The following is a 27,421-nucleotide window of genomic DNA, read 5'->3' as shown; positions in this document are numbered from 1 at the left end:
TGAAAATTGGTTTTTAAAAATCATGTCATATTTTAAAAGTTACAAGTTTCTTCCTCACACAATTATTAAAATAAAAAAAATTAGAGGTCACTATATATTGCATAATAAATAAATCTAACTACTTGTTGTGAGATTTAGTTTGTAAATATAATCATAAAGTCCTTGTTTGAATTTTCCAATCAAATTAAGGAATCATAACAATATTGTGAGGACTGAACATAACGTTTTGACCGATTTGATTATTGGTTAGACATAAAAGATATTATATGGAATATAAGGTTTTTACTTCAAATGTTGTGCAAGGGACGTGCCAATAATCATAATCACCCAAACCTAATAAAATACAACATCTATATATAATCTTACAACTTATTATGTTTTAGTTATTACTTCTAATGACAAATATAACGATTGACTATATTGTAATTAGCTTAACTAAATTCTAACAAAATTCACTTAAACTCTATAGTTTTATAACAATATCATTTACATGATGTCATTTTTACCATTTGTCTCACCATAAAATATATTTTAAAAATTCACTTGGATTTATTGCATTTAACTCAAATGTTCATTTAAGTTGATATTCTTTTTAATTTTTTATAATCATCTTATTTTTTTGAGAAAAAATATATACACCAACAATACATAAATTTTATATACTATCATTATACTATACATATTTAATTACTATTAACTTTTCAATAAATATAATATAAATAAATGATAAATATTATACTCATTATATATAAATTTTTAAACCGTTAATCTATAGATATTTTTTATATATTAAGAATGACCATATCTTCTTATTTATTAGACACTAACAAACTTGTTATAATTAACTAATCACCTCACTAATTGATTCTAGGGATAACATATTTACATATACTAGATTACTAGTTATTGTTAACTTAGAAGCAAATAAAATAAAAGATTATAAAACCTTTCAATTATGAAACATATCTTCACTATCCTCACTAACTACAATTAGTTTCTATCAAGGTTCAATGAAGCTTCCAACCGGGGTTTAAGACACGTGGCTCCACCTAATTGGCCAAACCACACAATATTTAGGGTATGTTCAACGAACCGTTCCAAACCCAAAAGTGTGACTCTCTCTCTCTCTCTCTGAATCCATTGCAGCATAAATTTCGCGCCTGACTCACTGAGTCCAACTCGTTCAGCTCGCTCCGACTACGCAATTTCCAAAACCCTTGTCGGATACGATGAACGAGTCTCCGCGAAGAGATCTCGCAGTCTTCGATTTCAAGGCAGAAGATGAGATCGATGATCAAAATCAATTCTCCAAATTCAAAAACCCTATTCATTCCCCCTCCGACCCCGATTTTCTTCAACATGGTAATAGAATTTTTCGGAATTTTTAATTTTAGATAACAGACTCATTTTTCGATTTCAATTGTTCGTTTGTACATTCATTGTTTTTGTCTTTTAGATGCGAATTTGGGATTGAATGTGGTGTGTTGGTAAATTTTCTATGCTTCACTAAATAGTAGGTCGAAATTTTTTGGCGTCACTGCGTTTGATGTGAAAATTTAATAATTCCAACTATAGTGTATGCAAGTGGGAGAATGTAATCGTCATTTATGAAGAAGTCAGAAGAGATGGATTTTCTTTTGATTTAAAGATATCGATGGCGTAAACAGAAGTTTGTTTGTCCTAATCATTCAGGTTTAGGAATGCATGATGTCATGATAGCCATCTTTATTGAGATAACTTATCATTAAATAGAGAGTAACGGTCCGAAGAGTAGGCAATGCAATGTAGTTGCAACTAAAGCAATCGTAGGTGTACAGCTTCAAGCCTTCAATCTCAATGGCACTTCATGTGGTTGGAATTAATAAGGATATTCTCTTAAACTTGGAATCCAGCTGTGCATGCCAAGGTTGTCAAATTTGTGGAGGGTAAACGCGAGTTATGAGTTTACATTTTTTAGAACATGAATAATAGATAATTAAGGGTGCATATGTGTTTATAAGGAAAAACTTAAAGTGTATCACCACAAAGTGAAATAAGAATTGAATATAATTCCGTTGGGAATTAAGTCCCACATCGGCACGTTGTCTGCTTCAACCTAAGAGGTACTGTTTATATACATATTGTGCCACTCTGTTTTATGCCCAATTAGTTTTAAGGTGGAACCTAACAAGTATTGGAGGCCGACCCGACTCCGCCGTGGGTGGCTAGCAGCCCATCACCTGTTCTGGCAGACATCTATGGACTGAGGTGTTGGAAGTAAGTCCTACAACGCCTAGCTCAATCTAAAGGATATAGTTTATGTACCCGCTGGAGGAGCCCATTGTTTAATCTAGCATACATCCGTGGAGGCAAGTCTTGGGAAGTAAGTCCTACATCGCTTGCCTCGATCTATGAGGTGCAATATATATAACCTTTCATGTAGCCCCCACTTGCTCTGGTGGGCCTCTATGGAGGAGGCTCAGGCGGATGCAGGGAAGTTAGTCCACATTGCTTGCCTCAATATATGGGGTGCAGTTTATGTACTTATTGGGATGCTCCACTTAATGGCAGTCAGTTTTTAGATGGTTCTGTAATTCAATACCCTTGAGTACTAATAGTTTTTGTTTGTTTAGATGGCAAAATTGAATAACTTTAAGTGAGACAAAGCAATCCTAGATCATCATAATCACATTTGTACTATGATGCATGCATATGGTAAATTCCATGCTTTAACCATATCATATATGTATCCATATCTGGGATGCCTATGATACGGCTTTTGTCGTAGATTGGGCATACTTTTTCCTTTTACGGCTTAAATGATGTGTATCCATTGGAGATCAGCAAGTCCCACATTGGTGGGTTATCAAGAAATTAAACAGTATATAAACTTGAGGTGCTAACTAGCATTTCAAGTGAGTCCATATCGAAGAAGGACTCACTCTCCCATGTTGAAGATTTGGGTGGGCCAGTCCTAAAATTCCAACATGGTATTGGAGCCCAAATGGCCTCGCGACCATGAGGATCCGAGGATCATGCCAAACAATTGTAGACCTGCAGCCTCGTAGACTCAAGTCCACAAAATGGAGCACAAGCCTAGACGATAAAAAATGAAGGTGGACCTGTTCCCTCTAAGGCTCAGAAAGCTTAAGTACACGGTCAGGCTGAAAATTAAAGGCAAGTCACAACTGGGCCAAGCCAGTTGAACTTGAGGTGCAATGGTGGAGATCAACATGTCCATCAGTGGGGGTTATCAAGACGCTAAAGGGTGCTTGAGGTGCTATAAGTCCAAATTTCCATAGCATTTTGGACAAACTAGCATCTCATGTAAAAGTCCATATCGAAGAAGCACTCGCCCTCCCATGTTAAATTATTTCTTTAGATGGCTTAATGCTGCGTATCTGTCTCGTAGAAGTGACCTTGTGTTGGCAACTCACCACCAGTTTCAGATGAAAGTGAAACAATACATGGTTGAAATTGAAAGAAGAAAGTGAATTACAACGTTGAGAGTCCCGCTCTTCATTGTTGGAACTGTGCTTTAGCTTTGTCATTTAATCCTTGTTTTTTTGTAATTTTGTATTCTAGATGAAATAGTTGTCTACTCATGTACTTCCCTTCTTTCTTCTTTTATTTTAACCTGATTTTAATTAAATTGAATCAACACAGCTCATTTAATAATATTTACAGATACCCAGGTAGACATTTTTGGTGTAAAGAATGTTGCAAGTACTCCTTGTGTTGATGTCGATGCAGTTGACGGTAACTTTAATTTGGAAAAGGGTGGTTCAGAACCCCCTCTAGACACAACGGAAGCTATATTTCATAATAAAGAGGAGAATCCCGAGGTGGAAGCAGCCAAACAATCATATTCCATTAACCATGAAAATCACTGTCATATAAAAATAGGTATTCATAAATATAATGAACCAGAGATGGAGAATACAAGTGGTGGTGTATCTTCACCTGAGACGAGCCAGATAGATCCTTCAGGGTCTCTATCCAATGTACTGTAACTTTTATTTTGTAAGATTACAGCCCAATAAAAGGGTTAACGGAAAGATTTATATTTATTTTCAAATTTTGTGCAGAATGAATCAGTCGATGCTGATTCAGAGGCGGATGACTTCATGTTTGAGAGTGCTAGAAGAAGTCCTCCTTCCTATATTGCAGAGAATGGTGTATTTAATGGTAATCCTGGATTCCTGATATCACTACATTTGACTTGGAAACATCATGCACAGAGTTGCAGTTTACTCACTGAATTTAATTTTCATTATTTCAGTTTCATTGAATAGCTACGGATTGAATGGCATATGCAGTTTTGACATGGTAATTCTTTTTTTATTGACAAAACCCATTTATGCTAAAGAAATTGAAATTACATTCTTGTTCTGTTCCTTAGTGATCATGAGGTCACAATTCAAATTCTGGAAACAGCCTCTCCATCTGTGGGGGTGAAGCTGTGTACATCCACCATTCCCAAATCCCACTAAGTGGGAGTCTCGTGCACTGGACCACCCTTTCTTGTTATGCTGGCAATTTATGGCTGTTTACTTATTTCAATACAGTTGGCTGTTAAATTTTTTTGGATTGTGTTCTCTGTTCTCCTGGTTCTTTGTCATGTTTTACCTACTTTTAATAGTGAATGAAATGCTGTAGAAAACAGTTTATATTGATCTACAACATTTCATTCACTATTTTTTGTAGTATGTTGTGCTGGCTTAGTTTTAATTTTCTTTTTTCTCTCTTTATGTAATCTGCAGGATGATGCAAATACAGAAGTTGTTCTTCATCCGGATTATGTCATATACCAGGATAATTATTATATGGGGCCAAAGCTGACCTTTTCAGATTGTTGCGTCAAGATCAATGTTTCAACTTCATGTATAAAGCAAGGATCCTTAGATCTTGAATGGGCAGTTGATGATCTCATTGATATTAAGTGTCAATTGTTCCAAAGTGTGAGTTTTATAGTTTTTGTGCTTGCAATATGTGTGTGGTGTATAACTCCTGTAGTTTCTGACACATACTTTCTTCAGAGCGGAACGGTGATTATGAAGCTTCATGTAATATCGAGTAATGCAAGTCAGTCAACTGGTCTAAGCGGCACTTCAGGTTAGTGTATTTAATGTAGTTGATCAATATGAAATGTTTGCCTTCCTCATTATGTAGCCTGACACACATGAAAATAATTTGACCTTTTCATTTTAGCTGTTATTATAAATTATAAAATTTATTTGGATAATTCCTTGTATTACGGGTTTGTAGAATTTTTTAAATAATCCCTTCTGAGTTACTGATTGTAACGGCACTTATGCTAGGCATTGAGGAATTGGAGGTTGCGGTTGTTGATTCCAATTGGTCCCTGAAACATACACAGATCACATCTCTTAATATGAAATACTTGGCTATTTGGAATATCGTGCCTAAGTAAGTCATTCAATGTCTTTTTTATTAAATTTTTCATTGTTCAGTTAGTTGTCAGATGGTTCTGTGAAATGCTGCAGAGATTGCAGGTTTGGCACTAATAAGCTGGTGGTTTCCCTCAATTTTAGTTGATATATATAAATTCTGGAATCTTGATAGTACTTGTAATACTCGTCCTTCTGTATATAAATTTATGATTCACAATGTGCCATTCCATTTGGTTCAAATTTGTTAGGAAGTGTATATCTTTTATGTTCTGAATCCAGTTTGTGTAATTTCATTTAATATATATATATATATATATATATATATTTATAAAAATATTTAGTCACTATAATATTCATGTGATTAAGTTTTCTCTTGTAGTACGGATATTGAAGGCAATGAAAATGATTCAGATGAACCAAGATGTTACTTCCCCAAGTGAGTAAGAACTGTTAGTTTCTTTTCTTTTTAACAATTATACTTACTTTCAGCGTGTTTCTATCCAAAAAAAACAATCCTGTATTTTATCTTTTAATGTGTTATGTCGAGATGTTTGGCTTATGATATTGGCATATAGATACCCTTAATTGTTTGGCTTATGATAATGTGAGGTTGGACTCTATGGTTCCTTTTGTATGGCATAGTATGTTTCCTATAACCATGCATATATTTTTTGTAGGATAAATCTTCTGATTTCTTGGTCCTTATTAATGTGTGTAATAGAGTGGATGTAAAAGGTCATTGTAGTTTTATACCCATTTGGTCCTATTGTTCTCTGTCACACCTGCTCTTATATTTTTATTCTAGTTAGTGTGGTGGGGGAAGAGTGTATGGTTGGCTAATTCTGATATTTTATGATTTGTAACAGTTTTGATGAACCTTTTGATGAAGTTGTCTTTCCAAAAGGGGATCCGGATGCTGTCTCCCTAAGTAAAAGAGATGTTGATCTCTTGCAACCAGATACTTTCATCAATGACACAATTATTGATTTTTATATCCAGTAAGTTTGCATATATTTGTTTTCCTTTTGGAATGTTAGATTCTTCTGTCCTATGTTTTTGCTAAAAAAATTCACTCATCTCACCTTTACGTAGGTTTATAATATAACTATTCCACTTTTATCCTGTCCTCTTTGATGTGATTTTTCATTCTGTCCTCAAGCTAACATTCCTCTTTAAAAGGAGTGTCAGTTGCTGGGTGATATTAAATAATTATAAAATATTAAAATTAAATCAAGAAAATTATATGGCTCTTTATCCACATTGTGGTTCTTGAAGATAGTGTAACAGTTTTAATAATCTCAATTTTGGCAGATATCTGAAGAGTCAAATACAAGCAGATGAAAAGCCTAGATTTCACTTTTTCAATAGCTTTTTCTTTCGAAAGCTGGCTGATATGGACAAAAATCCATCTAGTGCTTCTGATGGCAAAGCAGCATTTTTACGTGTTCGTAAATGGACAAGAAAAGTAAATTTATTTGAAAAGGATTATATCTTCATACCTGTGAACTTCAAGTAAGATTCTATTGAAGTTTTGCATAATATATATTCTCTATCTGTATTCAAAATCTAATCCACATTGCCTTTTGATATAATTGCAGTCTTCACTGGAGTTTAATAGTCATTTGTCATCCTGGTGAAGCGGTTAATTTTAAAGGTGGGGTCTTAAGCTTGTGATATTTCTCATGAACCTCTGTGTTCTCAATATTTATGTTATGATACATATTCCAGATAAAGAGCTGGACAAGCCACTTAAAGTACCTTGTATATTGCATATGGATTCTATAAAAGGAAGTCACAGCGGTCTGAAAAATCTCCTGCAAAGGTATATTACAGTACTTCACTACTGCCTCCCCCACAAAAAAAAGTAACAAAAACTGGTTCCTCTGTTCTCTTCACTGAAGAGAAAATTTGATGTTTTGTCGCAAGTGTTTGCCTTTGGTAATTAGGTCCATGTTTGTGTCTGGTCTAGTCTTCCTGCCGGGTGTGGTGACATGGATCATAACCATAAAGGTTGACAATTGTGATTGGCCAATACCTTTGTTTTCATTAATTGATAATGAACTTCCCATTGGTTATTAGCTTCCATAAATGTGACTGGTCTTGAAGTCTGGCATGCAAGTCAAAATATACAACAACAACCAAACCTTAATCCCACTAGGTGGGGTCTGATATATGGATCAAACAGTACCATAATGCTCTATCATAAATCGAAATATATCAACCTTTACTGAGTGCACTATAGTGGACCTCAAACAAGCAAATAATTTATTTTTAAAACACATCATGTCTTAGCTTTCCATCAAAATAAATACAAATTCCTCTCCTGGTCAATGACTATTTTCGTATCAGTCCAATTATTCAACTGAACTTTTTTCTTACCTTAAATTATATCCTTACCCTAAGATCTGTTTATAACAATAGTTCATTTTATTTTAATCCTCATCATATTCAATTTTGTGCAAAATTATTCTTGCATTTAAGGAGCTGTAAATAAATTTTGTAGATGAATGTGCTTCTAGGCTTATTGAAACACATTAATATAGTGACATAGTATTAAGGTTCTTAATTTTGGAATTACTTTGTATATAAAAGAAATGAATTTAGTTGCTTTGGATATCCATATTTTTTTAAGCATCACATAAATAAGTGCAATTGTAACTTTTGAGCGTTGAACAATACATGACAGTAGTTCTACAGTGCTCACCTTTAAGTTGTGTTTGAACTCTGAAAGTGCAAATATCATATTGGTTTACCATTGATTATGAGTGATAATATAAAACAGATGAGAAAATTAAAATTAATGTCGTTACAGCCTTACAGGTGATGCCCAAGTCCATTTTTTAGCATTTCCTGCTTCTTTAGTACAGCTCTGTTTTTTGTTTCCACACTTTAATTTCTCCATTATTGTCTATCATATTATCTATGTTTACTTCTGTTGCTATATATTTTCCTAGTATTCTTATTTAAAAGATGAACTAGGTTGTTATACATTGATCCCTTCTCATCTGAAATTGACAGGTACTTGTGGGAAGAATGGAAGGAGAGGCATAAGGACGCGTTAGAAGAAAACCTTTCATCAAGATTCCTTCATATGCGTTTTCTTCCACTTGTGGTATTGCTTGCTAATATTTTGATGCTTTTCAACCTGGGGGCAGATATAATTTTTCATCCTTTATAGATTTTGCAGTGTTGATGAAACGAATTTCAGTTTATTTGATGGGAAGTAGATTCTACATTATTTAGGAGTCTACTGTAAAGTGTCCTGTATCTTTCTCCGAAATCTCTTAAATCGCTATTGGTGAACATGGAAATCTTCTCATTCACAAAATGAATCCTAATTGTGCTTATAAAATACAGATGCATGTTTCATTAAATACAGTTGAAAGAAAAAAAATTCTATCACTTGATACTTTTCCTATTTGTTTTCGATTTGGGAAAATTAGCAGGAAGTGCAATACAATATGTTTATTGCGTTTATGTTTTTCCCCAATTTTCCATGGCTTATATGATTAATTGTTAGTTGTCCAGAAAAAGCTTTTCATTTTATGTCCTTAAGGCTGTTTTTGTTAATGTTTTGTGATCGAGTGCTTACTCCTTGACAGTTGCCCCAACAAGACAACTCGTTTGACTGTGGCCTCTTTCTGCTGCACTATTTGGAACTCTTCCTTGCTGAAGCTCCTTCTGATTTCAATCCATTCAAACTAACCAAGTTCTCCAACTTCGTAAGTTGTCTTCCATGCTCCTCTTAATCTTAATTTTGGCTTATATCAGAAGTTTTAAGGACAGGTACAAAATTAAGGAATTATTGATAAAAACATTTCCATTTGAAAAGCATTTAACAATGTACCTGGATATCGATATTTGAAGAGTGACTCATGATTCATGAAGTATTTAATTGTTTTTAAAGTTGGAAGTATTTTATGCCAAAGTTCTTTTTGTTGTAGTTTTCTTACTTTTATATTTATTTTCTGCTGTTAATCCTGTCTATTTAAGTATATTACTTCTTTCCCAAATTTTGTAGTTCCTTGCCTTGTTTTCCACTGTTATCTATTTTACCATTGCAAGTGAACTTATTGATTCATACGGTTTATATGGATTTGACCTAACATATCAAGAAAATTTCCAGCTCAATGTGGACTGGTTTCCACCTGCCGAGGCTTATCTCAAGCGAACACTTATCCAGAGGTTAATATTTGAACTCGTGGAGAACCATGGTTCACATGAAAGTTCTTCCTCTGACTGTAGTAACGACAATCACATCTATGTAGAAAATAATGAGAACGGAACTAGCATGCGGCTTCCTGAAATCAATAAGGAGTCCAGTTCCCGTGCTGGGAAGGGAATAGAAATGACTTTGTTGTCGTCAACTTCGTCTTTGGATCCTCAATCTTTTAATAATCAAGGCTTGGTTCTTAAGGAGTTTTTTGCGCCAGGAGCTACAGCAGAAACATTACTGGGACAGTGCCAATCTTATGATCAGAGGTCATCTGACTATCATTTCAATGGTTCAATATTTCCAATGGAGGTATCTATTCCTCGTTTCTGTCTGCATGTGCATTTGTTTTGTTGATTTTGCTTGAATTTCTTATAGGCATAGCTGGTTCCCTCATCCACAAACTGAGATTTTGGACCCTTATGCTATGCTAACCTTTTATGCTGGTCGAGTAATTATGTTGTCTGTATAACATTTATACGGCAACATTAATTTAGCACCAATCATATGCTGGGGAATTGTTGCCAATATAATTGTTGAATGATTGGTAGATTTCTTTGTTCTGACAATATTTTAGGCCATCACTTTTTTGTTACAATTGATATTCTGATACTAATCCCTGCCACCTTTTTTGTTTTCTAATAGGAAGGAACTGGCCTCGGTGAACAACTTTTGTATTTGGATGTAGATCCTAACATCCAGCAAGTAGCTGGAATTACACCTCAAACTTGTTCTTTGCCATACTTACCTAAGGATTGTGGAGATGAGACATTTTATACAACAGAGATTTCTCCACGAGCAGAACATGACGTGGCTGAGTCATCTACAGATACATCAAGTGGTGCCTCAGATGATTCAGAAGAAATAGAGTTCATTGAAAATTTTGCAGTCGGAAATGAAGCCCAGCCATCAAATGAAGCTGAACAAGGTGAAAAAACTTGTTCACCCGTAGAAAATCCCAAGCATATAACAGATATGTCTGTTTCTGATGGTAGCAATTTGGTATTGACTTCTATCACTGGAATTTCTCAAGACATTATGACAAAATCTGATGACAACAACAACAATGGAGATCTTCAGTCTTCCCCCCAAGAGATTCCAACAGTACCACTGCATCATGTATCTGATGCAGTAGATGACAAGGTTACATGTGATGATGGTAAGACGATTAACGACGTGGCACCTGATGTTTATGACGAACAAGCTGCAAAGAGGAGGAAGCTTATGCCCCCGGAATGCGAAGACAAGGGAATCCTGACTGAATCCAATTTGTAGAATGTAGATTGGTATGGCTTCTTTTGCCTTTATTTTGGAACTATTTCTGGGTTCTACTCTGCAACATGTGAATAGTTCCGTTGCTTGGTAGCTGTTGTTTTTATGAAATGTTATTTCTGGAAGTTAGGCCTAGACATATCTGCTACGCTAGACATAGTTCAACCTTAAGATCAATTTTTTGTTTGTCTTGATTAAAACCTTTCAATACAGACACCCCTGGCTCTGGATTTAAATATGCACATTCATTATTCATGTTTTACTGCTTAATCAATTGAGATATCTATAGGATCCCATTCAAGATTTCTTGCATCCGATGCGCATACAATAATTTTGACATCTAAAACTAAATAAAAAAAAAGTATAATAAGTAGGCAAAGCCATGGAAATCAGAAAAGTTCAAAAGCTAGCAGAGACTCCTAGTTGGTCATTGATTAACATTTTTGTTAATTTATAAGCAATGATAATGCAGGTCTTCCCATTTCATCGTTTTCCTTTTCTACCAAAAAATAAATAAATACTTTGCGTAAAAAAACATTGAAAAGTAAAGTTTTGTTCAAATTCAAATAAATTACTAGATTGGGTGTCTGTCTATCATCATTATGAATGGATGCATGAATCAAGAGAATGGACAAAAACAGATAAATTATTGAGAAACTGTATGGACATGGGAATTGGGAATGTGATCTCCGTATACAGTACATGCTCCTCGGTTCAGGATATGTCCCTTCCAACCTCTTGTCTCTTTTAATCACATTCAATTTTGAACCAATAAAAGAATAGCACTGTAAACCAATCAAATATTAATATGTCATACATCTTATGTATCCTTCTCATGACACAAGAGAGTATTTATAAATTAATTTTATTAGATGGCATAATATTTTTATTCTAAATATTAATCTCTCACTAATGTAATCTGATACTACTCTATAAAGTTTTAAGAAAAAGGTACAAATTTAGAACTAATTTTATCAAATGTGACTTCACTCATGATGTTTTTCACCCAACCATTCAAACTTAATGAAGCCATCATGTGATGATAATAATCCAAAAAAGTAGCACAGTAATGAGTTATGAGCTAACCTAAGCTAAAGACTAAAGTAAGATGAAATGCAAAGTCAGCAACAGCACCCTGCAATTGTACTTTGCAAGTCAGAACAAAACACACACAGACACACTCTCTCTCTCTCAACAAAATTCAGAACCCAGTAAAAATAAGTTCAATAATTAAATTGTGATCAGAACCATAACCCTACCTTACATATGTCTCTGTCTGTAAGTGTGATTGTACATCCAACCTAATCAACTCCAAGCTAACAACATTTTCTTCTATCACATAAATTGTGTCACTTTATATTACTTATTGTAACCAATCACAACAAGTAAATAAATAAGTTGTACAATTTATGAGACAAAATATGTGCTCTCGACTTCTACCGCCGTTGTTGATGACGTTGTCCACCACTCTCTCTGTTATTATTACTATCACTGCTTATAAACCTTTTCAACCCTGTCATTTCAGACACGCTTCTCGTTTCTATTCCTCCCCCACTTATTATCATCTCTGACGTCAGATACAACAAATCCAACGGTTCCACATCACTCCACCGTTCATCTCTTGGAGAACACACTATAATCCTCTGCTCTATTCTCCGTTCCATTTCCCTCACCATTAACATTTCATCTTTTCTTTCACCAACGACACCGTTTTCGTTCCTTTTTCTCGCTGTTGCACTATCCAACGACCTTCTAAAAAACGACGCCGTTTTCAGCTCCGTTATAATCTGAAAAATCCCACCTTTTTCTACTGATGAGTGTCTCCCTGAGATTCTTCGAGTTTTTTGTGCTTCTGCAACAATTTGCGAAGATGGGTTTGTTTCTTTTTCAATGTCTATAACATGTTCTTGATGATGCAATAAGAAAATATCTTCTGGATCTACCCTATAACGACACAAGGGACAAGTTGAATGTGCATCGAGCCATGTGTCTACACATTCAACATGAAAAGCGTGCTTACATTTCGGTAACAAGCGAAGAACTTCACTGGGTTCGAATTTGTTGAGACAAACCGCGCAATCTAACCCATGTTTTTGACCCATCAACGACCCGAATCTGAAAATGGGTAATGATTCTATAACGGAACGGTCAATGCCAGAGTTTTTTCTTCCACGAGAATTGGTAGCAGTTGAGTTATAATAACTAGTAGTGTTGTTGTTATGATTGGAGACATTGTTGCAGTGTTTGATGTAAAGAAGGAGAAGAAAGGTAAGAGAAAACATGGTTGTTAAAACAGCAACAATAACTGCTACTTCTGGTTTAAACGAAGAAGATGTTTTTGCTAAGGGTGGTGGAGATTTGAGGGTATTATTGAGATTATGAAATGGGGTTTGTTGTTGTTTGGAGTGTTGAAAATTGAGTAGAAAGAGGAAGAGGAAGAGGAAGGAGTAAAAAGAGAAAGTGGTATTGAAAGAAAGTGAAGTAGGCATGTTGGGATGGGAATGGTGGTGTTGGTTGTTTGAGAAAGGTGAATGAAGGTTTCAATGTTTTAAAATCATGTGGATGGAGTAGTGTTAGTGTGTTAGTGTTAGTGTTAGCTATGTTGGGAGAGATTCTATGGTAGGGATTCAGGGGAATAACGTACAAAAAGACAAATACAAATACATGTTTCTGTGTTACTCTTCAACTTTTTCTCCATTATTCTTTCCACCTATATTTTAAGAGTCAAAAATTAGGAGAACTTATGTATCCTGCCTAAAGTTACATATATACCAATAAGGTAGGGATATAGTGATCTAATAAAAATTCAAGAATTCGATTGTTAAGAGACAGTTAGCTAACCGAAAGAGATTAGTTACTTATCGATAACATGATGAGATATCTTTGGTAATACCAACAAAAAGAGTTAGATTCCTCTTCACTACTAGAGATACAAGTTATGGAAAATAGACTAAAAGATTAAAGATAATGACATTTATTACCTTTAGTTTTCATTGAAGTTACAATTTTGACATTAAAAATATACTATAAAATACAACTTGTCTCTCCATTAATAGAGAGGAGTCTTACTCGTATATATATTATATGGTGGCAAGGGACTTGTAATATTTAAATCAGAGACATATTTATGTTCGAATCTTAATCATGTTAGAGGTGCTTTATCTGTATTTTTTAAGCAACAGTGTCTCCAAATCCATAGGCTACAGTTCATCCTCTTCAACATGCAAATTTTATTATATTATATACTCTATCTTTGTTAACAGAACAAATATTTAATTGAAAAAAAATAAAATTTGATGGAACTTTGATACATGTATGATAATAAATTCACTTAAATTATTCACATGCAGTAGTCTCTATTGATTCAGAGGACAGTAAAGAACATATTATCAGTAACCAAAATAAGTAAATGTAACTAACAAGGTATTAGTGTAGTGGTGTAAGACCCTATTAAATTTTAAGATGATAAAAAAGGTAATGGTTCGATTCATGAGAATAACACTTATCGAAAGAAACAACATATAAAAGAGTGAGGGATACCGTTGATACTATAAAATAAATAAATGAAGCCATACTGAAGACGTCATAAATTAACCCAACAACATCACCAGAGGTAAAAAAGGTTGACAAAAAGGGACACATGAATGGTTCTTTTAGATGGATATGTTGATTGGATTGGATCTAACGACCTCTCATCATCACAATCATCATTCACCATAGGATAGTTACATATCATCCCATACTTTTTTATAGGCTATACGTTATCATGGACCACACACAGTGTTATTATATAGGCCCTTCATTTTGAATCTAAAGAACCTATGCTCTTTTTGTTTTTCATGTTTTATTCTTCTTTTCTTAGGCCACAAGGTAGCATAACAATATGGATTTCATTTTCATACATGGGTTTCAAGGATTTTTTGTATGGCTTTTATTAAACATGTGTTTTTACATGTGGAATCTAATCAACTAATCAATATTATCAATCTCTTAACCATGTGTTTGTGGTAATTTATTCCATACATTGTACCTTCATTACTTAATCCTATTTTGATTAGTTGTAGGTCCATGATGACATAAATTCAGCCAAAATATGTAGAATATTATAGAATCATTGTGATCACATGAAAAACTAAACCAGCCTAATTGTTGAGTTGTTAATTCAATTAACTGTGACACTGAATGTATAATATACTTTTCAATCAAATGGGGATTTGGACCATAATCTAGATGGGTGTAGAAAATCCAAATTGAACATGATTGAAGATAGACAAGATTGATTAGGATATTACATTTATTAATTTTATTTGTTTCTAGTTCTGCAGGAAGAATAAATGATTACTGTAACTCTGGTAGAAAACTTCTGCTAGATTAAGACTTCTATTTATTTCTTGTACTTTCAGAAATTATTTTGCCTCATTTTTAAATTGTCATTTATTACAATTTGTGCCACATAACATGTAACATTTCTAGCTGATTCCTCTTACCTTCAATTTTATGTTTGTTTTTATATCAATATTGGTATGAGGATCTAATATTGGGATCCATAACAAATCAATAGCCTAATGAAGTTGGAAAACTTAATTTGAACAAAGTAATTAGACAACTTATCATTAAACCTGATAGATCCTATACTTTGCACATGAAACTATAAGATATCACACAAAATTATCCAAATCATTTGTTAAAATAATCTTGCTCACTAAAGTTTTTCTGGACAATGTCCTGCAAAGTATTTTTCTACCTTCTTTTATGAAAAATAATTTATCAAGATTCCTTTTGTCTGGGGGATTTAGATAATGGATAAGACTACAGACAAAGTGTACTTATTCATTTGCACCCACAAAAGAGAGTCAGTAGTATTTTCCCTGCAAGGTTTTTGGACATGGAATGTTGATTATATTCACTGTATTTTTCTCCCAATGAGTAATGATATAGTGAATACCATTCTTTTGGTTGTGTTGGTGATGACTGAACAAATGGTTTGGAATAATAAGATGTTGTTTTTGGATGTGGAAAACTATGTGAACATGCTCTGAACCTGCAACCCATGTGTCTATTTTCTGTTCCTTTGATTTTACTTCCCAAGTAATGTGGTAGAACAAGCTCCAAGTACAGAAAAGATATCACTAAGAACAAGTTCCATCCAAGTACAGAAAAGATGTCACTATGAAGAAGTTCCAAGAACAGTAAAATCAAGTAAATGGTGTGGAAGCATGACAAGAAAAGAAGTAAATGCTATCTCTACCCTATAGAATCAACAACTCCAAAGTCACCTAAATGATCCCATTTTCACTACACCACTCTCCCTTCTCTTGGTATTCAAGTACCCTTTTATGATTCTAGCACTTCACCAATTTCCTGCTGCTAAGTATTCATTTGATTAGAGCCATATACTTTCTATCATAACAACTCCTTTACCATACTTTGTCCAGTATTGAGCAGTATACAGAGCAATGACAATTGCAGCACTAGAATTCATTGGTTTGATGAAATAAGGGGGCAAAATAATCTATATATATCCATGTGTTAGGAGTTTGTAGAATTGCAAACTCAACGTGGTACTTAAGCGATGAGATTTTCCCACCTAATAGATTAATCTTTTGGGTTGAGCTCTCCTTGCATGCCTTAAGTCCTAACAATTTGCGATTTCATTGAGAGTTCTTCCACGAAAAGGGCTACCTATAGGCTGGATAAATGTATATTATCGAATAATGATAGGTGAGTGAAGCAGCCAAAAAGATAAAGGGCTACCATCAGGTCTGTGTCGATAGAATGAAAACCACCGCGGACATCAGCCTTTAATGGGCAGCAATGTTAGGAGTACTACATTGAGTAGAATTGTAAACTCAATGTGGTAACACCATGATGAGACTCTCTTACCTAATAAACTACTCTTTTGGCTTGAACTCTCTCATGTGGTTAATCCATATATTCCATACATGTAAATCCAATCAAGTTCATCAATTCATCCATGTTCATCCATATTTTCCAATGTGAATCCATATATTCCAATGTGAATCCAATCCAGTTCATAATTTCTTTTGCAGCTACAGATATCATTCTCATTGAGAGACAATCCTATTCTTCACACAACACACTTTTGTGTAAATATTACCAAACTTCACAAACACCTTTTGTTTCTTATATGCACTCTATTATATTTCATTTTTTGCATGTGAAAAAATTCTTAGAAAACAAACCTCCATGGCAACAAAACTAAGCTTGTATTCCAAGCTAGAAAAAGAACCAATGAAAACCACACAAAAAAAAGAGACAGAATTGAAGCTAGAAGAAAGAGAATGAGAACATATAGAATTGTGTTATTTCATTGAATTGAATGAGAATATATAAATTTATTTATTTATAAGTAAAACAAATAACCCATGAAAGGTTGAGAATGATAAAACAATAACCAACTTAACTAACTTCAATCTCTATGTAAACTTCAAACTCTGTGTATCTCATTGAGCGAGGTGGATCTCGCTTAGCAAGATGATCTCTTTCTAAGCGAGTCTTCAGAGCGACGATTATCCAATCTCCTGTTCGCTGAGTGAGTTTTGCTAAACTTCCTATCTCGGTCTCGCTCAGTGAGAGCTAGTTCTCACTGAGCGATGGCTTGTGTCTTATGTTTTGGTGAGTATGCTGCTTTTATATTCCCTTGGTTATTCCATCTTCTTCAATTTCTTTCCCTTCTTCTGGCCGTTTTATCAAAAGTACAAACTTGAAACCCTTCTATTTACTTTCAAAATACTTACTAGTTTTTAAAAATATATTATCTTATGCTCTTTGGTTCTGGTGTGCATTGTTTGGTGCCTGACTTACATAAGAATTGAAGAGTAAAACTTGTTAAGAATAATGAAGCCTTAACAGGGATGAATTCCGAAATCATAAAAAGGAGAGGGGAGAACAAGTTAAGACTCTAGATTCAAAGGGTTCATCATCCAAGAGAGGTTAGCAAATTTATGTTGTTTTTCTTTCCAAATTCAGTGTCCATTGTGGTTGAGATCATGTTGAAAGAACACTCAATGTGTATCTGCAATGTCTATTTGTGGTTGAGCTCATGTATTTTATCATAATGTTAACCATTGATTTTCTCAATAATGGTTGAGATCCCTTGCTTTTCCTTCCAAAGACAACTCTGACTTTAGATGAGCCAAATTTCAGTGTTGTGATATTAACATTACGTTATAATATAAAGTCAACTTTATTTATGTTTATATCAGTTTAGGCTAAAGATTTTAGGTTACTCATTGTAAATCTATCCATCACTCTTTCAACAGGAACATCAAGCAAGAGAAAATCCCACCAGAAAGATGGTGATAATCTGGTGGATAGTGAAAGTCCTGTCTAAGTATATGTAATCTTTTTATTTCATGGGTTGGTTTTGTTCTTTTTTGTTTTGTCTCTTATATTAACTTACTACTTATACTTAGAGTCTGTTTGTCTGTTTAGCTTTGGAGGGAAATAAATTTTAGGTTATCTCACAAGTATATTTCATGGCTCTCAAATATTCTCTTTTCATTTTTTCCTTACAAAACTCAACTTGCAATCGAATCCTCAGGAAACAGCTCCATTAGGGAAGGATGGGGGTCTGCTATCCCCAACCATGTCCCAAACCACGTCCCTAGCCAATCACAATGAAGCAAAATTAATAAAGTTATGAATATTTAATTTTTTTTAACTGACGTGACATAATAGGATTGGTCTGGGACAAAGTTTGGGACAGAGTTTAAGACAGCAGATCCTTGTCCATTAGGGAAGTCTCGGAGTTGAATGCTCGGAGTGTAAGAGTGGTGGTGGCAAGCCTTGGGCTCATTGCTCCACCTGGATCACCATTCCACAATGTTCACAATTCTATTCAAAATTTGTGATTATAGGTATAGGTGAATTATTGCAAGCATGAAAAAGAGCATGCTTAAATACGTTATTTTTTGCATCACTTGTTTCTTAAGTCTGCTCAGAAATGTTTAAACATTACTTTAGATGCATGTTATATAAGTATACACCCGTTAATCTTCATTTACTATGAAAGTCATCCATGCATAAAAATGCATGCAATGGTCTTATGTTAACTTCTGCTAAATATTTAAAGAGCAAATGCAATGTTCTGATGACTTGGGCTATTGGTATGGAATATGCACAATGCTGATGGTAAACATCATTTTGTTTTTGGGTAAGGGTAATGGATCTGATTCTTCATCCTTGTGGTGTGTATTTTACAAATTAAAGGGTTATGAATACCAACGGACGTTGGTTCAAGTGGTACATGATTGATTCCCCTTAAGCAAGGTCTCGGGCCACGTATCTGTGGATGTTCCCGGCTCAGACATGATTGTCTCCAGTGCGAGGATACTTGTGAAAAACCAAAAAAAGGGTTATGAATGGTGGTAAACAAGGTATCCCTTAGCTTCAAACCAAAATAGCTGAAAGCATGGCTACTGAAAACATGGGTTAATATGTGAAAAATTGGTAGTGGTGTGTTCAAAGGGTGATTATTACAACTAATGCAGGTTCTTTAGGACAACACTAGGACCATACGTATGGTTTAGTTGTTGTGAGGATTAATACCTGTTGTATTTTTTAAGGCAAATAAATGGGGCCATTAATGTGGACTTTGGTTGTGAAATAGAAAAACTCGTAAGTCCATATAAGATCGATTTTAAAAGACTTTATAAGCCTTAAGTACTCCTTTTGGGTATGTCTTAAGGGATATAATAAGTTTTATACAATGCAAGCATCATCACCTCTCCACTAGATTTAGTTTTGGTTCCAAGTTCCAATACAAAGAAGACGAGTATGGTAACTTCTGAGTGTATAAACAATGAGTCAGACTCGTATCAATTTCTCGAGAGGAAAGTGTGTTTTAACGTTGATGGGAAACAATCAGATTCATGCCTTGGATACTGGAATTGACATTAAGTAAGAATGAAGATTCTTTCTTACTTTCTTTATAGACAATCATTAATCGCAAATTGAATTGAGACAAAGCAATGTTGAACGATCAATCAAAGGCTTTATCGTTAAACACAATCATATTGGTTTATGGATATAATCACGCTTACAAATAAACCCAACCTAAAAACACAATCATAAAACCAAGGCCTATTTGACCTAATGGTTAGAATAGCCATAGTAATTCATTGAATGTTATTATCAATATGAAGCAACAAGGAAGATAAGAACATCAAAGCAAATGACCTAAAACATTTGAATTCATTGAAATGTTGGAAGAAAGAGGCATGCATTCCCCATAACCCAAAACCAGCCCATGCATCAGATCATTGGCATATAAGACAATCCTTTTTCTACACAATTTATCGTGAAAGTTGCATATTCAAATATATTATATCCTGAATAATAAGAAGAGGAATATGCATATTCTACCCAACTCATAGTAACAGTGAATAAAGGGTTTTATAAGTTATGAACATGGTTAAGAGCACAATTAATAGAAGTTGATTATTAAGATATCAAATATTAGTGGAAAAAGCTTTGTGAAAAAACTAATAATCTATGGACGAAACCAGAAGAAAGAAAAAAAATAGATAAGGAAAAAGTTATAATATGTTAAACAAAAAACTGATTTTTCAATAAAAAAAACTTGTTAAAATACAATTTCTTTTTCATCTTTATCCTCATCATTAAAAATAATTTATACATCATTATATAATACTAATATATATAAAAATATAAAGTAGCTTTTTCTTGTGAGGAGCATTTCATTACTATTATACTTAGTTTCTCTAATGTCTACCCCTAAAAACATTTCTTAATTAATTAATAAGAATCACTTAATTTAATGGATGCCTCGATTTTTAAGCAAGATATTAATCTGATCTCTACCATATTTATTTTTCAACCTATAACATCTTCTATCCAAAAAATATGTCAATTTATGAGTCACTATTTATGTTTGGTAAGAAAAACACTTAATTATTAAATTTTTAATTTAAATATATATTTTAATTAATTACAAATAGGTGATACACGAAGTGATACAATTTTTGGGATATGGGACTCCCATTTTTCAAATAATTCATAGTTATGGACAAAGAAGCCTTAATAGGTAACCAAATTGAATATTGAGGATCAACATGGATAGATACTATGTCTTTCAATTAAACTTTATGTCCCTATTACATTAGGTAATATAACTTTGTTTTCATATTTCTTTTTGGTTGACTGATATGTTTTAATTGGTCTAAAACATAAATAAGGACCCAGATCGGGATAATAAATCTTTCTTCATTGAGGGATACTCCCTTATGCTCAACAAGCTAGAAGAAAGTTATGTTTGGTAGGGTTGGAAATGAGTCGAATCGAGTCGAACCAAAGTTCAACTCGGTTAAGTTCGATAAGGATTAGTTCAAATGCATCAGATCATTGGCATATAAGACAATCCTTTTTCTACACAATTTATCGTGAAAGTTGCATATTCAAATATATTATATCCTGAATAATAAGAAGAGGAATATGCATATTCTACCCAACTCATAGTAACAGTGAATAAAGGGTTTTATAAGTTATGAACATGGTTAAGAGCACAATTAATAGAAGTTGATTATTAAGATATCAAATATTAGTGGAAAAAGCTTTGTGAAAAAACTAATAATCTATGGACGAAACCAGAAGAAAGAAAAAAAATAGATAAGGAAAAAGTTATAATATGTTAAACAAAAAACTGATTTTTCAATAAAAAAAACTTGTTAAAATACAATTTCTTTTTCATCTTTATCCTCATCATTAAAAATAATTTATACATCATTATATAATACTAATATATATAAAAATATAAAGTAGCTTTTTCTTGTGAGGAGCATTTCATTACTATTATACTTAGTTTCTCTAATGTCTACCCCTAAAAACATTTCTTAATTAATTAATAAGAATCACTTAATTTAATGGATGCCTCGATTTTTAAGCAAGATATTAATCTGATCTCTACCATATTTATTTTTCAACCTATAACATCTTCTATCCAAAAAATATGTCAATTTATGAGTCACTATTTATGTTTGGTAAGAAAAACACTTAATTATTAAATTTTTAATTTAAATATATATTTTAATTAATTACAAATAGGTGATACACGAAGTGATACAATTTTTGGGATATGGGACTCCCATTTTTCAAATAATTCATAGTTATGGACAAAGAAGCCTTAATAGGTAACCAAATTGAATATTGAGGATCAACATGGATAGATACTATGTCTTTCAATTAAACTTTATGTCCCTATTACATTAGGTAATATAACTTTGTTTTCATATTTCTTTTTGGTTGACTGATATGTTTTAATTGGTCTAAAACATAAATAAGGACCCAGATCGGGATAATAAATCTTTCTTCATTGAGGGATACTCCCTTATGCTCAACAAGCTAGAAGAAAGTTATGTTTGGTAGGGTTGGAAATGAGTCGAATCGAGTCGAACCAAAGTTCAACTCGGTTAAGTTCGATAAGGATTAGTTCAACTCGAAACTCGACTTGAGTTCAATACGAGTTATTTTTTTAGCTCGAGTTCGGCTCGGTTAAAGCTTGCGACTGTTCGATTCAGCTCGAATTGATTCGTTTGAAAAACTTAAATATTTAATTAATTTTAAAAAAAATACTCTAAAATGTTTTTTATATATAAATATAACTTTATATATATAATAACAATAAATATAAAAAAATAATGCATATATATATATATTGAGTCAGCTCATGAAACCTAACGAGTCGAACTATATACAACTGAAGTTCGACTCATTTATTTAATGAGCTCAATTTGTAACTCAAGTTCAGCTCATTTAGTTCATGAACCAAGTTTATTGAACTAAATAACGAATCTTGTTTCGAAAAAAGATCGAGTTGGTTCGATTCATTGTCAACCCTACTGTTTTACTTCAATTTTAAAGGTAAGACATAACTAATTGTAAAAAAAATCATATAAGTATATTATATTTTTTCTTTTTTTTAGTTTTAATTTTCACAAACTTATAAGATTTTGATTCCAAATTCAACTCCAATTCTCTTGTCAATCCCCAATAATATAAATATAATAATAAACGTAGATAGTTTTTTGTTGTAATAAACAAATCCACACACTCTTTTCACCTTGGCGGTGCTATTCCTTCACTCTATCTTTGGTCCCTCCCTCTCTATTTTATTACAACAAACCTCCAATATCCCAAACCCTGCACCAATCAAACAATGAAAGGAGAATATGTAGAGGAACACACAAAAACTGAAACACCTAACATGTTCTCAAACCTTAACCAATCTCAACCTCACCACACCCCATTCTCCACCGTCACTACGCCAATCTCCTCCACCGGCGACGGTGCCACCATTGAGGTCGTGCGCCGCCCAAGGGGCCGTCCACGTGGGTCCAAAAACAAGCTCAGACCGCCTCTTATCATAACCCGAGACCTGGAACCTGCTATGAGCCCTTACATTGTAGAAGTTTCTGGCGGAAACGACGTCGTTGAAGCCTTGTCAGGGTTCAGTCGTCAAAAGAATATGGGGTTATGTGTCTTAACTGGTTCTGGAACCGTCGCTAACGTCACTCTCCGTCAGCCTTTAACGACTCCTGGAGCCACCGTTACTTTTCACGGCCGTTTCGATATCCTCTCTATCTCCGCCATCTTTCTTCCACAACAGCAAGGTTCTTCGAGTTCACCACCGATGCAGAACAGTTTCTCTATCTCGCTCGCCGGACCTCAGGGGCAGATCATCGGAGGAATAGTTGCCGGAGCGTTGGTTGCCTCCGGGAATGTGTTCGTGATTGCAGCTTCGTTCAACAACCCTTCATATCATAAGCTGCAGCAGGAGGAAGATGGAGGGAATTCAGTTTCCGGGAGTGGGGAAGGACAGTCGGCGATGGTGTCCGGTGGCGGTGGCGGTGGCGGCGGAGATGGGCAAGGAGAGTCGTGTGGGGGGTCTATGTACAGCTGTCAAATGCCGTCTGATGTGATTTGGGCTCCAACCGCCAGACCACCACCACCACCCTACTGATTCATCATTCACTTTGCTTTTGTGTCTCACTTGTTTTCTTTCTTAATTGTGAATCAAATTCTAGATTCTGGTTCATTATTTTTTCCCTGTTGAATTTGATTTAACTAGCTGCTTTAGTTGTTAACTTTGTTGTAATCATGGGTATTAGTTTGAGTTCTTCAAATGGAAAACTAGTTTAGAGTAGTAGTGAATAGTGATTACTGTTATATACTTAATAATGTTTAGTAATTAGTAGTAGTTATTCCTTTTTATCGGATATGTATGTAATGGATTTTAGTGGGACCAAAGGTACAGCAAAATTTGGTTTTGCTTGCTAGGAAAGAAAACTCCAGATGGGTTTTGCTGCATGAAGATTGACGAATTATATTGAAGTATTTATTTATGATATTTCTTTGGTTGTATTCCATGAGAATTATTGCAAGGTGTGTCCTTGGTTTTATAGTTAGGACTGAGAACCAGATCCCACATTTTGAACTTGAAAACGGATTTGTAGTCTTAATCGAATGAGAGTTGGACTGCTTTGAACTATAGAAATTCTGGTCTGACTATGTTAAACTCGGTTAAACTCAATTAACCCGGAAAGTTAACTGGACGGTTCACTTAAAAAAAATGGAATGCTACTCTAATATTTTGTTTTACTACTATCTGAAAAAGAGTAAGATACTATTACTTCAACATTATTATTAATTATACAAAGTTTTAATTTATATAATTATATATTTATAGATAAAAGTTATTAGTTATGTATGGAATCATTCAGTCAGACCGGAGAGTTTAACTGGTTAAAGCTAATACGGGATAGATTTAACGTCTGCTCAAGTTTCATTGCTATAATCTCAACTCTCAATTTATATCCTATTTGTTATTCTATATATTTAAATATTTAGAATTTAATTTTTTTTTTGAACTTCACTTATATTTAATACTTTTACACAATTGCTGTCTTTTTTAACGAGAGAAATAAAGCAGGGAGAGTATTATGTAAGGTAGCTTTTTCTCTCCTAACAAGGCTTATGATAATCAAAGTGGATTTTCTCCTCTTAATAACAGTTTTTTTATCGGCAAATAAATTCTATTAAGCATATTCCAAAGATACAGGGAATGAGATTACATATGCATAACAGTTTTCTTCTTATATGCAACAGTAGCTGAACCCTAAGGAATTATATCTATTTATCTGTCAACTACTGTGAATAAGTCATAATCATAGAAGTTGATAATATGCTAGCATGGATTAGTATAGATTTTTTATACCAAAAACTTTTGAGAATGGAGCATTTTCTTGTATGATACTTCATAAAATATCATATCTACTAACCTAGTTACAATTTCATAGATATCAAGCTAGCTAGGTTATATTTGTTACTTCATATTTGGGTTTTGGTTGATAGAGTTGAAGGGATGGGATCGAGGTCAAGCTTTGAAGTTTGTGACTGCTGAGAATCTCTGAAGCATTACTGCACTATATATGAGGGACCTGCCTAGTGTGCATTTATACTTTCATGAATGATGTATCCATTTCATGATATTTTTCTTTCTCTTTCAACTTACCCTTCTAGATTTGGATAAAGTGAAAATAAATAAACAGCAGTGTGAGAACGTGGTTAGGGTTATGCGTGCCAGTTTTTACTTTTCAATCTTCTGCTTTTTTTTGTATTTTTTCTTCTTTGGCTACGGTTCTTGATGATAGCTCCTAGCTAGAACAAACTCCTTAGCTTTTTCACTTTGTTTCTCAATCTTCTTACTCTAATAGCTTCTGATATAAATCTGTACTTTGTTTTGTCTCTTTTGTTATCGGTGGTCATTCTAATTTTACAGTTTAAAAGAAAGAGAAGATGAGATGATGTACAATTTGAACACTTGCTACCGGTGGTTACTGTGCTAGCTTCAACTTTATTGCGTCATCATGGGATCTTATTCTTTTTTGATCTGCAGAAAACTTTATTAAGGAAGAGATAAAAATATTAGTAGAACTAGAGGTACTTTTATCTAATGAATGAAGACAAGTTGATGGATATCTCACTCAGTCAACATAAGAGTAAGAGAAGAAAGGAAAGTGAGCAATAATAAGGTTTCAGGAATGCAGAAAAATAAGCGTCATTCATCTCCTCTTCTATTTGGAACATTGAGTTCTCAAAGATAACTTTGTTACTAATGCGTGAAATAGTCTAAATTATGACAAACCAAAGAGTCACTCATCACTGTTTTTTCTTGTTCTCTAACCCTATTATGTTTTCATGAGATACAAAGAGAATCATTACATCATTGTGAATGATAGATGTAAGACCAAAGCAGAATAAAACTTTTGCTAATCAAGATATGATATTGAACAAAAATAAAACAAGTGATTAGTAGTTTCCTCTAATTCATACAAGTAGAAACTCCTAAAATATAATAAGATCAAAATATACTATGCATATCTTTTCATATATAGATTGAGTTCCTTTAAAGTAAATCTCACGTTGATGGATAAATAGAAAGTTTAACTTAGTGCAATGAATTAAAAGTTGGTATTCTGTTTGGGTGAAGAAGAACCTGTAACTAAAAGTTGAAAGTTAAAACTATAAAATTGATTGGCTAACTACTATCATTACCTCTAAATCGATAACTACTACCACCATTAGTACTGTCATTGTGGCTATACTTGGATCAAAAGTCATTATCGCAACCATTTGAGTTACCCAAACTATTTTCCTTATGATAATAATTATCATCGCAACTATATACAACCATGTTGTCGTTGCTATTGCCACCACCTGGACCATCATTTGTAACTTTGCCATTATTACCAACTAAAATTAAAACTTATATTTATCAATGAAAATAGAACACATTTTCATTAACGAAAAAAATGACCCTAATTAAAGTTCTGTGTACCTAGTGATTTCAAAGTCTAAAATATTTAGATTAGTCTAAACCATTAGGTAGCTTGTGGAATATAAATAAACCAAATGGTCCATATTTAATTTGAGTTTATTGCATTATGTATCAAATAGTGAGGCTGACAATGCATGGTGGCTAGCAATTAAGGTCATAGGATGGGTCTAAGATGTAATATACTTATACACTTGCAACTATATATCTAGACAAAGAAAAAAAATAAAAGAGGAAGAAAACTTCTCTTTTGAATGTGGTGATAGATAGTGATATTTATTTAATATGCAATATTGTATTTTTTAGGAGACATGTAAGTGTGGCCAGTAGCAAAATTCAATTGATTTTGTGTCCACATTACATTGCCAACTTTGTTTATTTGCTTCTTATTCATCGCCTCGTTGGTTCCTTTGTTTTTCCTTTCCTTTTAATTTTATATATAAGAAAGACAATGGTTAAATAAGTTAGTTCAAGTTCATTGAATTAGAATTCATTCATTCATTCATTCCCCTTCGGCATAGATAAAGTGGGGACACTGCAGTGACCGGTGAGGCAGACCATATCTCTCCATGACTGGATAAAAGATAAATCATACCCCATACTATTTTGTATTTCAGAAAATTGGAAAGATATTTTATCGGCAAATGTTAGTATTTTTTTTATTAGTAA

The 27,421-nt window shown here is 33.6% G+C and overlaps 3 protein-coding genes across 5 annotated transcripts; 2 read left to right on the top strand and 1 right to left on the bottom strand.

Moving 5' to 3' along the window:
- Positions 1,006 to 11,179, top strand: LOC109328206 (probable ubiquitin-like-specific protease 2B). Of its 2 annotated transcripts, none has more exons than XM_019561557.1 (16): positions 1,006 to 1,362; positions 3,667 to 3,983; positions 4,068 to 4,167; positions 4,262 to 4,308; positions 4,743 to 4,940; positions 5,019 to 5,094; positions 5,301 to 5,409; positions 5,773 to 5,829; positions 6,260 to 6,391; positions 6,705 to 6,905; positions 6,992 to 7,047; positions 7,122 to 7,215; positions 8,412 to 8,505; positions 8,996 to 9,115; positions 9,520 to 9,918; positions 10,252 to 11,179. In XM_019561557.1, the coding sequence occupies exons 1-16, from the start codon at positions 1,230 to 1,232 to the stop codon at positions 10,879 to 10,881; spliced, it is 2,763 nt and encodes a 920-aa protein (XP_019417102.1). In that variant the 5' UTR covers positions 1,006 to 1,229; the 3' UTR covers positions 10,882 to 11,179. The 2 variants fall into 2 exon arrangements, with proteins under 2 accessions (XP_019417102.1, XP_019417103.1); XM_019561558.1 differs by having other exon boundaries at positions 1,007 to 1,362; positions 3,733 to 3,983.
- On the bottom strand, positions 12,300 to 13,576 carry LOC109327500 (RING-H2 finger protein ATL43-like). Of its 2 annotated transcripts, XM_019560672.1 has the most exons (2): positions 13,077 to 13,576; positions 12,300 to 13,046 (listed from the first exon to the last, which is right to left on the bottom strand). In XM_019560672.1, exons 1-2 carry the CDS (start codon positions 13,365 to 13,367, stop codon positions 12,315 to 12,317), a joined length of 1,023 nt encoding a protein of 340 aa, XP_019416217.1. In that variant the 5' UTR covers positions 13,368 to 13,576; the 3' UTR covers positions 12,300 to 12,314. The 2 variants fall into 2 exon arrangements, with proteins under 2 accessions (XP_019416217.1, XP_019416215.1); XM_019560670.1 differs by having other exon boundaries at positions 12,300 to 13,575.
- Positions 22,961 to 24,056, top strand: LOC109327558 (AT-hook motif nuclear-localized protein 17-like). The gene has a single exon (XM_019560741.1). It carries the CDS (start codon positions 23,075 to 23,077, stop codon positions 23,876 to 23,878), a length of 804 nt encoding a protein of 267 aa, XP_019416286.1. The 5' UTR covers positions 22,961 to 23,074; the 3' UTR covers positions 23,879 to 24,056.

The sequence above is a fragment of the Lupinus angustifolius genome, chromosome LG15 (genome assembly GCF_001865875.1).
Source record: "Lupinus angustifolius cultivar Tanjil chromosome LG15, LupAngTanjil_v1.0, whole genome shotgun sequence".
Classification (NCBI taxonomy): Eukaryota; Viridiplantae; Streptophyta; class Magnoliopsida; order Fabales; family Fabaceae; genus Lupinus; species Lupinus angustifolius.
This window is presented reverse-complemented; position numbering and strand designations above follow the sequence as displayed.

What these genes read in the sequence shown, in the direction of transcription:
- LOC109328206 (XM_019561557.1), top strand. Translation starts at nt 1,230, where the DNA reads ATGAACGAGTCTCCGCGAAGAGATCTCGCAGTCTTCGATTTCAAGGCA. An exon ending in CTTCAGGGTCTCTATCCAAT is followed by an intron (nt 3,984 to 4,067) that starts GTACTGTAACTT and finishes AATTTTGTGCAG; the next exon opens with AATGAATCAGTCGATGCTGA. An exon ending in TAACCAAGTTCTCCAACTTC is followed by an intron (nt 9,116 to 9,519) that starts GTAAGTTGTCTT and finishes GAAAATTTCCAG; the next exon opens with CTCAATGTGGACTGGTTTCC.
- LOC109327500 (XM_019560670.1), bottom strand. Translation starts at nt 13,367, where the DNA reads ATGCCTACTTCACTTTCTTTCAATACCACTTTCTCTTTTTACTCCTTC.
- LOC109327558 (XM_019560741.1), top strand. Translation starts at nt 23,075, where the DNA reads ATGAAAGGAGAATATGTAGAGGAACACACAAAAACTGAAACACCTAAC.